This window comes from Egretta garzetta, unplaced genomic scaffold (genome assembly GCF_000687185.1).
Source record: "Egretta garzetta isolate BGI_Z169 unplaced genomic scaffold, ASM68718v1 scaffold47, whole genome shotgun sequence".
Taxonomy (NCBI): Eukaryota; Metazoa; Chordata; class Aves; order Pelecaniformes; family Ardeidae; genus Egretta; species Egretta garzetta.
The window spans coordinates 496,449-513,738 of record NW_009260179.1 but is presented as its reverse complement, the minus strand read 5'-3'; the positions used below and the strand labels follow the sequence as shown (position 1 = coordinate 513,738).

The window sequence follows — 17,290 nt, the reverse complement described above, 5'->3', positions numbered from 1 at the left end:
AACCTAGTACAAGTTTAGGATTCATGACAGATTGAAGCACTGGGCACAAATTGAACTGTGTTCAGCAACAGAAGCTGCTGAGGTTTTTAGAGTTTTCTAAACCATTCAAGTTAGGGAGATTCTTATCCCACACCTCTTCCCTTTGTATTCCCACGCTAAACTACAGTGGCCTGTATCCTGCAACATCCCTGCTATGATCACTCCCTACTGGCAGTTCCTTCCACAAAAAAATAATCATCAGATCAAAAATGCTCAAAAAAGAGCATTTTGATACTCTTTTTAATCCTGAGCACTGCACTGACCGTCTGTCTTTTGGCATCAATCTTCTAGGGAGACCAACTGCTACTTCCCCCTCCCCAGGCTGACAAAAGCACGCTTCCTAGGGCACACCAGTGCCATCTCAGCAGGGACAAGCATGCAGCCATATCGTATACATCAATGCATTTTTATTCTTCCATCAGCTACAGGAGCCAAATCAATCTCCTCTCCTGAGTGAACGATGCTACTTCAAAGGTAACTTCCTAAATAATAAAAGCTTTCCCCTGAGCTTTTCCTCTGGAATATAAACTGGAAGTAGAAGATATTTATTTCACATGCCGCAATTTCCTTTCTTTTTTCCACTAAGAACTGTAGACATGAGACACGTAGTGCTCACCTTAACATTAGAGACATATCTCCAGGGACTTCATCATTTTAATAAGTTTCTTTCTCTCTTGTACCTTTTAAAGCCATCCCAGTAATATCCCTCTAAGTTTTAAGTAGAAATGGAAAACACTCTTTGCCTCTGCGTTCTTTCCACTCCACTCTGGAGACAATGGCCACCACCAACCTGTGTGCCAGGTCACAGCACTGAGTGCCCACTGTGGCACCTCCTGCACCGCACAGCCTTCTCCCAGGCCGTGGCCACCCTGTGCTACCTGGCTGCGGAGGGAGAACAAGCTTCCATGGCAGCTGGTGCAGAGCAAAACCAATGCCCTCATTCCTCAGGCATAGGCACCAATGGTTCTGAATGACTGTTTGCAGTTACTAATATATCTGTATCAGGAAGAACTTTGCCATTTGTGGTAGCTGTAAGGAAGCCACTGAAATCTGCCAGAACACGTAAACGGCTCATTCTAAGCACTTGAGAGAAAGAGCCCAGCAATTTACTTCCACTGGGGCTAATACAGCAAGGGGATTTTACAAGCAAAAGTTTGTCTGCAAATGGCCAAAGTAAAAGCCATGCTTGGAGAAAGGAAAGTGTTCTCACACAGCTCAAAAGCCACAAGGAATGACTAATGACAGGTTTCCCAACTTCCAGGGAAGTAAGTCTCGAAGTATCACAGAAATCCCAGCCAACAGCCAGTGTCACAGACAGCAGCAGAAGCTAGCTGAGTGCACAGGTATTTCAGAGCTGTATCCTAGTGTACCAAAACAGGCTACAGAGGTAAGAGAGGACTTGAACAACTGAATCAATACAAGCACCCTGAAAGCTATTCCAGTTTATGCCAAGATCTACAGTTCTGAGACATTAGAGCAAGATGGATCTTTAAAACGTGAAAAGAAGCTACTCACTCCAGGCTAAGGGAGATGCAAAGACAGTTTGTTTTTACCAGAAAGAACATTTAATATTTATGAAAAAAACAAACAAGAACTACAAAAAGAAACTTCTACCTATGGCTGGGTCTTTTAAGCAATACTACTATTAAAACATCGTTCATGTTTGAGCTGTAACTGTATAAACATTTGATCAGAGGAACAGGCTTGGGGCTGTGGCAGTTCGTCTGTGTTCTCTTGTTCAGTAAATGCACACGCTGTGCCAATTAAAACAACGGAGTTGTACATTACCTTTTGCAGGGACTTGTCTTTTCCTTTCTGTTGCCAGTGAATCACGTGTCAAGTTGCTCTCTGCATAGCCTGTGTTCAAATGCAGTAGCCTTTGCCCCATGTAAAACTGCGATGCATCCTCCCATCCAACCACAACTAGTGCTGAAACTGTTTTGGGTGTATAGATGATACAAACTGTACTTGATCAGATGACCAGATATGATCAGCTGTGCACACATGGAAGGAAAGGAGAGAGTATTATATATTTGTACAATTAGATTTTGTGATGTGGCACCCAGTGCCACAATGGTTAGATACAGGTCCATATAACAACATGAAGACAGCCTCCTTTTGACAATAAAAGTTAACCAACACTGAAATGGCAATTTGGGGTACAGACAGTACAAACTGTATGTGATCAGGTACGATCAGCTGTGTGAACACAGACAAAAAGTGCAGCATGGGTACTCTATCTGACCTCCAGCAGCAGGAGGCCGTGACCTCATTTAACTGGGGCCCATTGACCAAAAGCTACTAACTTGGCTGCACAGACCAATGCAGATATTCTGCTCAGTGCAGATATTCCCCTTCACATTTATAATTTCCACTTTGTATGTCTCTTGGCATTATTTTCTTATGCAGCAGAGTGACAGATTTGAAGTAGTGCTCTTGCTATTGCAGATGTAATTTAAAAATCTGACAGCTACTAATAATTTATTATTTTTGAAGATTTGAAGTCAGATGAAACAAGTCTCATTCCACACCTAAAGACTACAGCAGGATAACACTGATCTTAATCAGCTCTTACATTCCTGGCACTTGTATCGCTGACACAGGCCCCAGAAATGGCAGAAGAGGGAAATTTCATTTCCTTTCTATCAGCCACAGGTAACAGTCTAGGTAGAGTCTTGAGCCTCCCTACCATTTGTGAGCTCTACTTGGACCAGTGAACTCCAATTAAAAGCTTAAAGGCTTACTCAGTTACTAACTGATCATCCAGAAGAATTGGTTTTGTGATTAAATCAAGGTGTACAACAATCTAAGGCATTTAACTTTTCAAAGAACAGGAAAGCAATGAAGATCAAAAATACTTAAAAATGAAGTTAAAGGGAAATTTTTATAAGAAGTTTATTTTTCTGTTGTGTAGCCATTATACAAAGTAAGCAGCCAAAGCTGCCATTTTGTCCTTGGGTTTCTTTGGATTGAGTCTTCCTCCAGGCCTCCGGCCTTTACCTCTTCCTCGACCCTGCCTTTTTCCTTGTCCCCCACGGTGCATGGGGTGCCTCATGGCTGCATGTTTCAGCTCCACCAGATCTTGAAACACAGGATCACAAAATACGCAGCCTGAATGCTGGGTCTCATCACCAGGTAGAGGAGATTTGGCTTTGTTAAAATCTACGTCCACAAGTGCTGCATCACATAAGTCGCAGGTCTCCGGTGACACTCGAACTTTATGGGCATTCTCAAAGAAGTGCACAATCACATTGCATTTGTTGCACGCCATCTTCCACTTGGGACCTGACGTCGAGTCCAGCACCAGAACCCCATTCTCACATTCAACGCACTGCCCAATTCCAAGCATGCTAAGAGAATGCTGGCACGTGGGGTGGGTGCATTCATTACAGCCCATTCCTGGTGGAAAAAGAGTAAAACCATACCACGAGGAACCCTTTATATCACTACCCACACCACCCCATTTGGGGAAAGTGAGACACAGGAATCAAAGACAGCTTAGTGTATTATAGATTCTTGAAATCATTGAAGAATGGAACCACGCCCCAAGTGGAAACTTGCCTTTCCACGGATTGAGAATAATTCCTTACTCAAAAATTTTTCTGTAACGGCTTTCAGAATTGCCAAATACTGCCACTGTACAGCACAGGCAATTTGGACACATTAGTGATGAAAACTAATTAACGTTTTCAATTAAATGTACGGCTCCTAAATAACTGCTATTTTATACTTGCACTAGACACTGTTAGTACAAGACATTTTTAATTAGAAGATGATAATAAAAAGTATGCCAAAAAGCTCCTGATACTCAGAGCTTCAAAGCACTACTTTAAGTAAGGTTTTAGTCTCACAGTTACCGAACTAACTGCAACTTTTACCCCTTCTTATATCCTCCAACAGCTTTTGACATACCATCTTTCTCGGTGTCGAAACACTCGCAAGACCTGGTCTTAACCTATAGTCCTATCCATACCAAGCATACTCCAATTTGCAAGGCGTCAAAATCTCAGTGTCTTTCACTGCATACTGAGTGTTGTGAAGGTCACCTACTCTGCCTGCACATAAATTAATTTCTTACGTCTTTTATAAAGAAAAACATGTTCAGAAATGAGTTAACTAATAAATTTTGATCAGTGAGTTTGACCTGAGTTTTAGATATCTGTAATCTAATTTGAATAGCACTTTACATTAAGCAACATTGATTAAAACCTACTAAAAAGCAGGCTGTATAGACTGCACCTGATTTATTTCAAGTGAGGTTGATGCCTGCACGTTTACAGAATTCCTACCTTTTTTCATGTCCCTGAAAGGAGGATGGTTGTAACAGTAAGGACAGAGCGGGTAGCTCTTTCCTCTGGATCCAGATGACCACAGCACCAGCTCAAAGTCATCTAGGGGGCAGCGCAACTCTTTGTAGAGTTTAATGGTACCATTCTGTGGGAGACTGTAGGTGTCATCACAGTGAGAACAGTGCAGACGACTTGGTTTGGCCTGGAAATAGAATACAAATCTCCTGAAAAACCGTAGCATCAGAGTTCAAAACTGTCAGTATATCCAACTGGGGCTACTCTCTGGTTTGTTCCCCACAGAAAAACTCCACTAGGCTTTTTGTTTTAGAAATACACTCTTGAGAACCACATTTTAATCCAAATTCGATAATGGAAAAGGGGTTTCTACTCAATGCCTCCCAGCAAGTGAAATTTAAATTCCAAGCATGAGGTGAACTTACCTGAATATACTTCATGAAACGGTGGCATTTACCACAGCGGGAAAGAGGTTTACCTGTGGCAGCTAAGGGTGAAAAAGACACTTCCATCAGCTCATCCATACCTGTGAAAGAGATAACCAGGTTTATGTTAGAATTCTAGTTCTTAAGAGGAAATCTTGCGAGAAAATCATTTACAGGACCTGTGAAGAAGAAGAAGGAATGAAAATATTTTATTCACAATGCTCTTCCTTTTTTAGGAACACTTTATAAACACACAGCATTTTGCAGTGAGCATGCAGACACGAGCTAGTCTGAAGTTTTTGAAAACTCCCCACTACACAATCACAAAATAAATTTGAGGTAGAGTTTTGAAACCATGATTCAATCCATTTCCTTTTGGAGAGCAACTTAATTTGCCTGGAAACTTCAGTCCTGGAACACAACTTTTCAGTAAACCTAAACCTGTGAAAGGAACCTAATATATCAAGTATTTTCTACTAGCACCTTTGCAACAATTAAGTAATTGTAGGGAACTTCACATGTAAAAAGTTTTACCTGCAATAGAATCCACAAAATAGTGAAATTTCCTTTTGAAAATGTCAAGGGTGTGCTCCAGGACCTGATGATAATTTGCTTTACCCAGAGCTATTAAGTTGAGTTGTTTCTCCACAGCACTGCGGATCGTAGGAAGAACCAATTCTGCATCTAACAAAAAACCAGAGACAACAGCACTAGAGAAGCAGCAATGAAAGATCAAAAAATGGGGGTAGGAAACTGTCCATATGTAAACTGCCATCAAAATAAACAAACAAATTTTAATATTATAGTCTTCAGTATTAGTAATACTTTCCTAGATGCATTTTTTCAGACAAAAATGTTACATATATGGTGACAACAGCCCTTGACATACTGAAGGGAAAAGAAGGTGAGAGGATGAAAAGGGAAGAGCATTTAACTGACCTATTTTGTAATAACCGTGAACTAGAACAATGCCAAGGTTTGTAGGCTTTAGTCTCCGACCACTCTCCACCGTGACATAATTTCGCTGGCAAATGTTGTTAATGTGGACTGGAATACTTGCATCAGTTCCTGCCACACAAAGGAAAACAATATATCCATCCTGAACAAAACAAAGCTTTCATCTAATTACTCATTTCTGACTTCTCTGGTTTTATGTCAAATTACAGTGCTCCCAAGACTGCTTAAAATTCAGGTATCTTTTTAGTGTTACCCAACTTCCAGCAGGTAACTTCTCTCTCCAGCAACTCTTAACATCCTCTGCAGTTCTGAGAAGTCCGAAACACATGTTTTAACCTTAGTTCTTTAATCTCTTCTAAGGAATTACTATTGGGAAGACACCTATTCTCACAATCACTTATTCTGGAAAAACACAGTGGAGTAAGAGACTATGTTTGTTTTGACTGGACAAATTTATGAAAATGCATCAAGGAAACAAATCAGATTAAAAAAGAAAAGTAGTATTGTGGTAAACTGAACAATAAGATACATAAGGACTATTGGAGCCAGCAAAGATGAAGCAAGCTGTAAAACAAATAATTCCTAAAAATGGGGAGGTGCATTCTTCCACACACAGCTCTTTCTGCCAGAGAAGTGACAAGGATGTGTTATGAAAGGATACTGCTTTGGCCTGAAACTAGGCATAAGGATAAAAAAGGGAAAGGAACGTGGAGTAAGTGACAATCTACCATCTGCTAAGAGGTGCTACAGGCACGGTGGTTTGAAGGGGGTGTGGGGAAGAGACTGTTAGCTGTACCTATTCAAATGAATACTGAAATGTCATTACTGACAGAGATAGTTCAGAGGAGCGATTCAGACTCTTTGCACTCTTGGTGGATGTATTGCAGGATAGTGTAAGTTAAGTGAGTTCCTACCAATGCCATGCTTTTCCATGAGGGTGATAAGTTCCGCTTCTGTCAGGTAATCAGGAGGACTGGTTTGCTTTTCCAACAATTTTATTTCACCAATTGGAAAAAGATCTCCTTTCTCACAGTGGGGAAGGCTCTCTTCTAATGGGATGCTGTGCCACGGCATAATTTCTGTGAACCCTGGAGGTAAAGAAACAAACAAACAAAAATAACGAGAGCTTATCTTCACAGCTTTCAAAAGGCCAAGGTATAGTTTCTAATTTTAACATTGGCCACATTATACAGATCAAAGTTAAGAGGCTGTCTGCCATACCATGCAGAAAATATCCGAGGCTAGGAATACTGAGGAATGCAGTATCACAAGACAGTAACACCCACTACGCTGCATCAGATCTATTTTGTGCGTGACTCGAGTCAGGCTGACGTACGAAAAAAAGTAAACACTTTCCTTGAATGAAAACACAGTGCCAGAGTGGATGGGAAGAGTTTCTTAAAAAGGACAAACAAATAGTAAGTCATATTCATGTAATAAGGACTATTGGGCCGGCTTGCCATAAAAATCTCAGTGGTGGTGTTACATTCATTTTACAGAGGCCCAAGAAAACAATCTGCCTTTGTGTAATTTAACCCTCAAAAAGCATCTGCTGTCTATAAAAAGACTGGTCTTCACACAGGCAAATATGGCATTAAATCTTCGAGACTACTACCCGAAAAATAAGACTTTTTCTATTCTAATTGAAATATGGAAATGAGACAAAGATTTGGTCTCTGGAATTGATAGCTTAAAAAGTGTCTTCAAAATTGTACCTGCCCCCAAAGCTTCACTTTTGTATCCATTCAATGTATTAATGGCGAAAAAAAATAATCTGTAGTTATCTACTTACTCCCCAACTTGCCTCACCTGGTGAAGTTACCACTTTTCCAATACAGGTAAAACGTTCAGGGCCAATACTGAAAGAAATGGTGGTTTGTAGGTACTTGCAATCGGCGCTGACAGTGGCAATGAAATGCCTAGTTATATATTCATATAGTCGCCATCCGTCTCCACCTGAGGATAAATAACATCTTACCCACAAAATTCCAGGTCCTGCAGCTCTACATAAAATCTGCACTAAAAGGTACCAGATTTCCACAGGTATCACAGGCAAAACTGGTACCTAAAAGAAAATAACGTTCCAAAGTCCATCCAGTTTCCCCTTTAAAATTTCCTGCCTATAGAATCATCACGTCATACAGATATGAGCTGCAGATGCTCTTGGAGAAGGACTGCCAGTTTAGCCAGTCCATCTCCCAATTTTGCAGTGTGTTTGAATGAGAGGATAAAGTAGAAAAGACGTTTCATTTTTGAAAAAAAAAAAAAAAAAAAAAGACACACATGAACAAACAAACAAAAGATCCACTGCTTAGTGCCACTGGAGACCACACCCTAATCGAAAACCTAGAATGGGATTTTAGTGGCAACTGCCACACTGGTCAGCTTAAATTCCTGGAACAGATCATTCTAAAATACTACTTATTAACACTATTATAGGTTAAATTTCAAAGCAAAGTTTCCTTATTCCTTATTATTATTATATCTTGCCATGTATACAAAGAAAAAAAAAAAATCTTACACAGCCATTCAGTATCTTGTACAATTACTTAAAAATTTAAAGCATTTTCTTTTCTATCAGAGATTACTTCATTGATTCATGAGTATCAGAAGTTACCAGTTTTCTACAACAATCTTAGCTACTCCTAATAAACATTACAATAGATTCACTACACTTTCTTATAACCTTAAAATCCTTTTTTGAGGGATCACAGCGTACAGAAGGTCAAATGTTACATTTTAATATAAAAAACACAAACCATAGAGACTAAACTAAAATGCAGCTGAAGTTTGACTTTCAAGCACAAAAATACAATAAAATGTCAATAATTCAAAGCTACAATTCTGTGGCAAATTTCTTCTAGTAAAAGTAGGCATTAAGTTGTTAAGGCGGCTATTCCTTGTCCTTTGCAGTACTATGGTCCCTAGGATCAATTCCTGAATAGCAGACCAGCTCTGAACTTCGCTGCCACCAGAAGTTTAAGCTAGGATAAAAGATTGCTCTCTCTTCACTTCCTGCCATTCAAATAATTGTATTTCCTGTTGAAACTCTGTGATTTTCAAACTGGCTCCTATACCTCGAGGAACCAATTTCCTCACATAGTGTTCCAACATTACTCAGTTTGCCTATACCTAATTCTGCTTCTGTTGCAGCTCTCATTGGAGTGATGGGAGGATGGTCTCCCGCATCATGGCCTTTCCTTGGACGATTAATGCCATCTGATAGCAATGCTTTTACCTGGGTGAAAGACAAGAGAGATAACAGGCTGGCTGAAGGGGATAACAGGTCACTCTTAGCAGGTTAAGAAACTTTTCAGATCAAATCCATGACAATACAACATCTGTAAATAAAAACAACTACAGATATTTATTGTTTCTGAAGACCTAAAGGTCATAATATACCAAGTAAGATATATTCTAGAACCAGACTAGAGAATGATCTGTTAGTACCGGCTTTGCTTCATGTACTCACAGTTTCTGCCCAGTAAGGATTATTGGCTTGTTGTCTCAAACATCCCTTCAAGTCAAAGTTTTCTGGATAATGGGTAGTTTCTGTTCGAGGGTAGCTAATATAACCCTGAGTATAAAGACGCTCTGCTATTTGCATGGCATGTTGTGGACCCATTCCTAAGACAGGATAGGAGAAAACAAAAATCATCTACACATCACCATGATTATGATTTGTTTGTGGCATCTGAAAGTATACCTTATCAAAGCATTTAAATAAATCCTGGTTTGTCCTTTCCGTAAGACTTTTGTCACTTTGATCTTTACCCAACATTTCACTTTTGAGAAGCTTTCTAAACTTGATCCTTCCCCCCAAATGATGTATTACAGGGAGAGGAGGGTATCAATCTGTATTTTTTACATTCTTGATTATTTTCCTGAGAAGCCAAAACATTTTACTTTAAAACATTGTGAAAATCTGAACTTTTACACATACCTAAAGCAGCACTGGCCACTCGCAGCATTTCTACCGTGTTCAGAGCCAGTGGTCTCTGCTTCACCTTCTCTTTTTTACTCACAGATTCTACCTAGGAAATAACATTTTCCCGGTAAACATTTTGAAGTTTGGTAACTGGTAATTTCAAGCATGCCTAGAAACACGTGGCGTACCTGCCATTATCTATTCTTGTCATATCAGTTTTGTTTTCTTAAAACAGTAATCACCAATATATTTTTACTTTAGGAAATCTGACTGGAGATAATTTTATCAAATTCTAAAGTCACAGTCCTAAGGCCTATAACAGTGAACACAGTAAGGTAGCTTATTGCCATCTTTACTTCCCACTTACCCCAGCAGCACGAACTTTCAGTGCTGCAAGGATTTAGTGCTTATTCCAAGTAATGGTCCTAACTATACGGATCCTGATTTTTAAAAGCTTCATGCAGTCTTTGAACCTTGATGGCTATAAGCACTTAAATCCAAACATACCGTCAAACAAGTATTGAACAGAGCAGAATTAGAAGTTAATTGGCTATAAAGACTGTAGCATACACATGATTAAAAATTTAACTGCAGGAATATTGCCATATAAGTAATTAAATTCTGATTTATACAGCATCTCATGGGAAATAAGAGGTCTGCTTGGAGAGATCTGAACAGTATTTCTTAGCAGGTTTAGTAATGAAGACTTCCTATCATGAGTGATGATCATTCCCAAAGTCAATATTAAGAAGTAGCTTCTGCTGAGATGACCACACTAGCATAATATGAACTAAATAAAATCTCTTGCCCTTTATTCTCATTTACACAAAGTTGAAGGGAGTCAAAAACGAGATACAGATATTCTATACTCTAATAAAAACAAACAAACAAAAAGAAAAGCAATATGCATGAAAAGAAATATTAAATGTTATTTTCCTTTATATGAAGTATGGCTCTACTGACACTTGGTAAATATTATTACCTTTGCTTCTTTTGCCATCTTTGTTATATTCAGGAACATTTGAGCAATTTCACGATCAAACACCCTCACCCTATCCCAATCCAAAGTGAGAGAACTTTCTTTTTCAGGGTTCACCTATTGGGTAAAAAGAAAAAAAAAAAAATTAATTCCCACCAACTCTATTATTAGAAGCATGAGAATGCACATTTCCAGCAATAATCCAGTAAGTAAATCCTATTAATACCTGTACTAGGACCCAAGTGCTCCAAACATGCAGTTGCACTCTCTTTCACAGGGGCTTTTGAGAAAAAAAAAGAGTACTTTGAGTTCTGGGGTCAGGGGGAATTAAAGGAATTATTCCTGCAGTTAAGTGAAATACTTTTCTTGTTTTTAATTTTGGGAACAGTAAAGGTTGAAATGGGCAGAAATTCAAAGTTTACCATTTTGATTCAGCAAAATCAGTCATTTGTATTGAACTGTAACTAGGTCATGTTTTAAGTCCCATGTACAAAAATATGAGAACAAAACTCTCCAAAAACAGGCATGAACTATTTCTCCTAGCATGATACACGAGATACATCAGAAAAGAGATTACAGTAAACACCAGATTTATTTTTTTTAATTTTAAAAATCTAAAAATGGCAACTTTTTACCATCTATCCCATATTTGTTTAAAAAATCCTTGTGCTCACAAGCAGTAAAACCATGTTGGTTGGACAGCAGTGAGGCTATAAAACTGCTACAAGCTGCCAAAGTATTCAGAGGACTCAATTGCCAATTAACACAATGAGCATTTTATTTGCTTTAAAATTCCAATACTCAGCAATGCCAATGTTTGTTGGCAGCCTAATTAATTCCTGGATTCAAATTAACAACACAGTCCATCCAAGGACCCCAGGGAACAAAAGAAAACCATTTTAAGTAGTCTTTTTGGCTGCATCTAAGCTTAGATGGTTACTACTAAAGAATTCTTATAAGCAACAGACAATAACCACTTTAACACAAAACTGACATCCTGGAATCTGTTCTTGAGAGAGTGGCGACACACATGTGAACTGAATGAGAACAGATGAGTAAACTGTAGGCATTGTGAGTTCTTGTCAGCAGCTACAAATTTATGAATGAACAAAATGAAAATACAAATGCATTTCTTTGGTAAAAATACATGTTCCCCATATACAAACAAGGACTGTAAAACTTACTTTAGCTTGCAACACCCAGTAAGTCTCAGGCTTAAATGACTGGATTTTGTCATGCCTTTCAACACAGAATCCAAGTGTTGGGGTCTGACATGGCCCAAAGGAGATGAGGGAGCTGTCTAAATTCCCATATTTCCCCTGAAAATATTTAGTCTGAAACCTAAGAGAGGGGGAGAAAAAAAAAACCAAAACAGGAACAAGTACATCAATATCCTCATTCCCATGAAAAGCAAAAGTTTTCATTAATTTACACCCACAAATATGAGTAATTATTAAATCATTCAGGCATTAGGAAAAAAGCATTCTGAGAAATATAATCTCTTACAGCTAATTAAGTCATAATTACTTTGCCTCACTGAATCCTGTTTATTCCCGAAGAAACATGGGACAACATCATAAAATAAGATCATACCATAGTTTCTGATAGTACTTTACTCAAATCCATAACACAATTTTTTATTTCTTTTTATTTGTCTGTGCATAAAATTGTTCAGTTTGGTGCCAAGCAGAATTAACCACTAGAGTTCCGAGACACATTTTGTGGACAGAGCAGTATTCCTGAACCTTTCATAAAACTATCTGTAATCCATGCTGTCACCTCGTAAATGCGCAGCCAATTCTAAGATCCAGCTCCTGGCGGGCATCCACTGAAAGAGCTTCATTGCGATTGGGTTCTCCCAAGTGATTCATGGCATTGCAGATGTCTGTGTCAGTAATAGAACTGAATTTAGCTCTATAAATCGTCCTTTCGGTGCCGCGAGGTTTATTCATTACAGGAAGAACAGCATCAAGAACCTAATGAAGATCAGAAGCATATTTTAAGAGTATTTGAAAGGTAAGGGCTTAAGTCAGTTTTTCTCTCTAAAGGAAAAAAACCCACTCTCCACAAAAATATTTGCTGATATGTAACTACTGTCTTAATTCAGTAAGATGTCATGCCAACACACTAACTGATAAGCAAGAGCAATATTTGTCTATCCACCCAGAATTGTATTAAGAATTAGCAAAACTGAAGGATTTATTTATTAAACAGCAGCTGCTGGAGGTGAAACGCTATTCTTAGCTAAGCACAAAGAAATTCACGGGTGCAGCTGCAGCACCTTTTGGTGAGTACGTACGAGTTTCTGTCTGGGTTTATCCTATGTATTGCCAGGGCCCAGTTATGATACAGTGGTATTTGAAGAACTTAAAACAATTACTTGATAAAATGTGCTTCTTTAAACAAAATCCAAAAAATACTCTTCATATAGACTTCTGGGAATAGAATGTTAAAAAAAAATCTTTGGGCACCAAAGTTTAGTTCTATACCTTTTATGTGCAGGGTCCACATTCCTGCAGTAAGCCTACACTTAAAAGCAGCCTCTATGCCCAAAAGTGTCCAACTGCTTAACAAACAAAAGATAATAAAGATCAAGTTTTATAAGCACAGCAAAATAACTACTCCAGCTGTGAAATACAGGCCAATTCTCAAAGCACTGGAATGTCTGAACATTCAAGAGACTTTATCGTTCATCTCAGATGAGCAACAGCTATGAAATGGATTTATGGTCTTTATGACATCTTCAGAGTTCAAAAGCACTTGAGTTTTTCCACCAAGGCCCTCCATGCCTTTAAAACTTCATTCAACTTAGTTTGAATTTTACTGTATAGCCATAAAACAATACACTGATAGTCTTGTATGTCACCGGCAACTTTATTACGGTATTATAAGTCTTAAAAATGGAAATCTTACTTCAAAACAGATGTTTTCTCCTTCCTTATCACAATCCAACCACAAGACTATACAGTCACAGCCTCTTCCCTCCACCTGTGAGAAGAATTAGCACAGTTCATCAATTCAAAAAAAGACCTACCTCCTCACTAACTGTATACTTTTGTTTCTATTTTAAAGTACTGATTTATTTGGTGCAAAAATGATTGGAAGAATACAGCAGAAGCGACAAGAAGTCTGCAGGTACTTAAACAGTGGTTGAAGAGAGAAGCAAGTTGTGCTTCGTGGGACCAGAAGTCTGCCTACAAGACGCTTTTCTACAGGACCTGAAAAAAAATCAGCACAGCTCTAAAGCAGTGAAAGTCTTCTGAACCTGCCACAATCTGTGAGTGCAGCCTTGGGCACAGTCCCTTCCTCTTTCTGTGCCTTAGTTTCCACACCATTAAAAATAAAACTAAAACAAGAAACACTTTCCTAGTTCATAAAGATACCACAAAGTCTAAATTTATCTGACAAAAATCAGTTTTACACTCCATATACTTGCCTTTCAGAAAGTATTATTTTGTAAAAGCAACCAAACTACCGCTTTCCTCTCAGAGGGGCACGTGTGAAGAGTCAATGATCACCAACATCAATTTATTTTAAAAAAGGCATTTAGAAGCTATGCCTTGCACTTGCCATTAGAAGCAAAACATTCATCCAAAACTCAAACTTTGAGAAACACGATATCGACAGTAAAAAAGTCATAAGGCAATGGCAAAAGTGAATTCAACAAGGCAAAGACTTCAGTGTAAGAACAAGTAAAATTAATAAAATAGATCTAACCTTGACAAAAAGCTGCTTCCTGCAGGGAAGAAAATCCTTATTTAGGAATGTACTTGTTTCTTGTCAACCTAGAAGGACCCTAGCCCATTGTGCAGCACATTGCCAAACACCACTCACTTTTGGGAAGTGGGTGAATAGAGCTACTAAATCAAACATTAGACAACCTGCAGCGTGAGAAACAGTGCATTCAGATGGCCTGACTACCATGGTAGAGGGAAGATACATTAACAAATATTTTGAAGGACCTGGAACGCTCTGGCATTACCCTCCAACAGAAAGCTACCTGTGATGAAGACAGACTCGGTTTCTCATACTAGAGTGAAGAAAACTGACCCACTCTAAGAGCCGGGAGAGGGTTATACTTCTGGTTCTTCAATAAAGCTAACTAACCTGTAAGAATTTTTTTTTTTTTTTCAAAGCAAGGCTAATTCATAGCAAAATGCTACACTGCTCTTTCAAATTTATTAGTAAGTTTTATTGCTTTCCAGAACCACAGGATAATTTCATTTCTTTTTCTTGATGGAATAAAAACAGCTCTCGTTCCTTCCTCCAACAGAGGAAGAATAGGAACAATGAATCCTTGAAGATGGAATATGCTCCAGATGAAAAAAAGAATGCCAGGTTAAAAAAACATATCCCAAATATTGTAAGAGTAAAGAATACCTGTAAAAACTTCACCATGGTCAGTTTGGGATTAGCTTCTTTCTTTTCTGTGGGAGCTTTGCTAAAAAGTTCTGCTGGATCCACTTTGTCCCAGCTGTTATATTTTCCTGAAAAACAGAAGTATATTAAGTAGAGCTCTAAACATATATTAAAAAAAAAAAAAACAAACACATAAGCCAAACCAACCAACAGCAAACATTACTTTGGAAAACACCTGGCTTTCAAGATTTGCCTCGGGAAGCTTTCTACTCTAACACATCTTGCTTTACTGTATATCAAGGGACCCCTTAGCATTGCGTCAATTGCAGCTATAATTTTGAAACATAGGAAGGAAAAAAACATACTACACACCTTTCAGAAATTTTAACATGAGCTACTGGAACACCTTCTGTTTGTACAATTAATCGATCAGGTGAAGGGGAGAGGGCTATTTTTCTTCGTTTTCACAGTACACACATAATGTGCACATTGCAGTCTGTTTTACTGTTTGTTACTAATGGCCAGTTATGTCTCAGCACAGTTATGCCATGGAGCATCCGTGTCACCTCCTCATATCAACGCGTTTGTTCATTTCCATTTTTCTGAAGTAACTGTCAGCGATATTGCTTAACTATTACATAAAACTGTACCTCTTCAAAGCACTGTGTAAATAACTCAAAATTTAGTTCTCATAAAACTGTGAGGTTGTTATCATTAGAGGAAATACAGTAGTCACACGACTAGCCCTACAATTCAAAGCAAGGCAGTGACAGGATTCCTCGTGCATTATCCTTATCATGTCTCTATTTTGCAGTAATACGCTACAACGCTTTAGAGAATATCCCTTTGGACTCTGCGTTCCTTGATCACCTTCATCTAAGTACCAAAACACTTTTACAGGGTAGCAAATCGAGCTTCATCTCCCCTCATATTCCAGGGACATAATTCAGGCACAGAAAACATAAGCGGCATGCCCAAAGTCATGCAAGGAGCCAGCCAGAGAACCAGAAACAAAAATCAAGAACTGCTGACCACAAGTGATCTTCTTAGCTTCCTTTCCTCTCTAGTTCTAACATTCTTCCTGAATTATTTCCACAGTAAGTATTTTCCTATTAGAAGTCCTTGACAGTTTTACAAGCCATATCAGTTAAAACATTTTACAAACAAATACCTATGAAATCCAAAGTCATGACATGACCACACACAGATGTCATCTTGAAATGGGCACTCTGTCCTACGAACGATCCAGTGTACTCATGCACAGAGCATGCACCATTCAGTCCCTTGCGAGATGACATGTTTCCTGTGAAAATAAGACCATAAATATCAACAGGATAAAAAAAAAAAAAATTAAAAAATCATAGTAACAGTTATTTTGCGTGAAATGACATCCCTTTTTCTTAGATCTTACAGCTAGGGTCTTCCTGATCACAAAATTCTAATCACTGATGAAGTTTTTATTTCAGTTAATTATCACTTTAGAACTTTCTTAAAGCATACTTCATTTTCAATTGAAACTATCCATTATCTCCTCCATCCTCTCCCTCCCTCCCACCAGGATATCCTTATGAAAATATAGCTAGTTTTCTAGACCAGTAGTTATAATCAACTCATTTTGTTTCCCACAGGATTTATAAAATATTTACCATAGCTTCAAAAATCTCAGAACAGCAGCTTGCCGACTGGCACTTCCTAGAAGCCATATGCACTAACACACACGCCAGCTACATAAAACATCAAAACCAGACTCCTTTACACTTGAATCGAATAGGCATTCGCACATAAACAGAACGTCAAGTGTCACCCAGTTATTTTATGAACCGCAACCTGTCCTAAGTCACCATTCCCACGTGGCGGCTGTCCCAAGACAGCGAATAACTGACCAGGGTGTTTCTCAACCTTTCTCCACCTACAGCAAAACCTGCTAACCTCCCCATCAGGCAGTTTGCCTGGAGGCGACTGGCACCCATCTCCTCAGCTGGGCCGCGCACCCCAGAGCACGTCCACACAGCCACCGGCAGAACAAGCAGGACCGAACCCGGATGCTTTCTCTCCTACCTCTCGAGAGGATCTTGGCGATGGACTGAGCCAGAGAAGGCTTCTCTGCGACCATTAAAACAGTCTTCATTTTCAGCTGACGGGGCACAAGGTGCCACAGGGCCCAGCGGGGCGGTTTGGCCTTACACGGCGCGCAGCTCGGCAGCGAAAGCCGGCCCTCAGCCTGAAGAGAGAGCGAGCACAAAGCGGCTTTACCGCAAAACCGCTCCCAGCGAAGAATAACTCCGAAAACTGGGAAGGG

General features: G+C 39.0%; 1 protein-coding gene across 3 annotated transcripts; it reads right to left on the bottom strand.

Annotated features, from left to right (window-relative positions):
* Positions 1–1,686: 1,686 nt before the first annotated feature.
* TOP3B (DNA topoisomerase III beta) lies at positions 1,687–17,284 on the bottom strand. Of its 3 annotated transcripts, XM_035897199.1 has the most exons (18): positions 17,050–17,284; positions 16,163–16,294; positions 15,013–15,119; positions 13,546–13,620; positions 12,412–12,608; positions 11,817–11,973; positions 10,636–10,749; positions 9,669–9,759; positions 9,198–9,352; positions 8,858–8,963; positions 7,535–7,681; positions 6,640–6,813; positions 5,708–5,836; positions 5,303–5,452; positions 4,769–4,869; positions 4,329–4,530; positions 3,040–3,438; positions 1,687–2,033 (listed from the first exon to the last, which is right to left on the bottom strand). In XM_035897199.1, exons 1-18 carry the CDS (start codon positions 17,117–17,119, stop codon positions 1,963–1,965), a joined length of 2,577 nt encoding a protein of 858 aa, XP_035753092.1. In that variant the 5' UTR covers positions 17,120–17,284; the 3' UTR covers positions 1,687–1,962. The 3 variants fall into 3 exon arrangements, with proteins under 3 accessions (XP_035753092.1, XP_035753093.1, XP_009640102.1); XM_009641807.2 differs by lacking the exon at positions 1,687–2,033 and having other exon boundaries at positions 2,053–3,438; XM_035897200.1 differs by lacking the exons at positions 1,687–2,033; positions 5,708–5,836 and having other exon boundaries at positions 2,052–3,438.
* Positions 17,285–17,290: the final 6 nt, after the last annotated feature.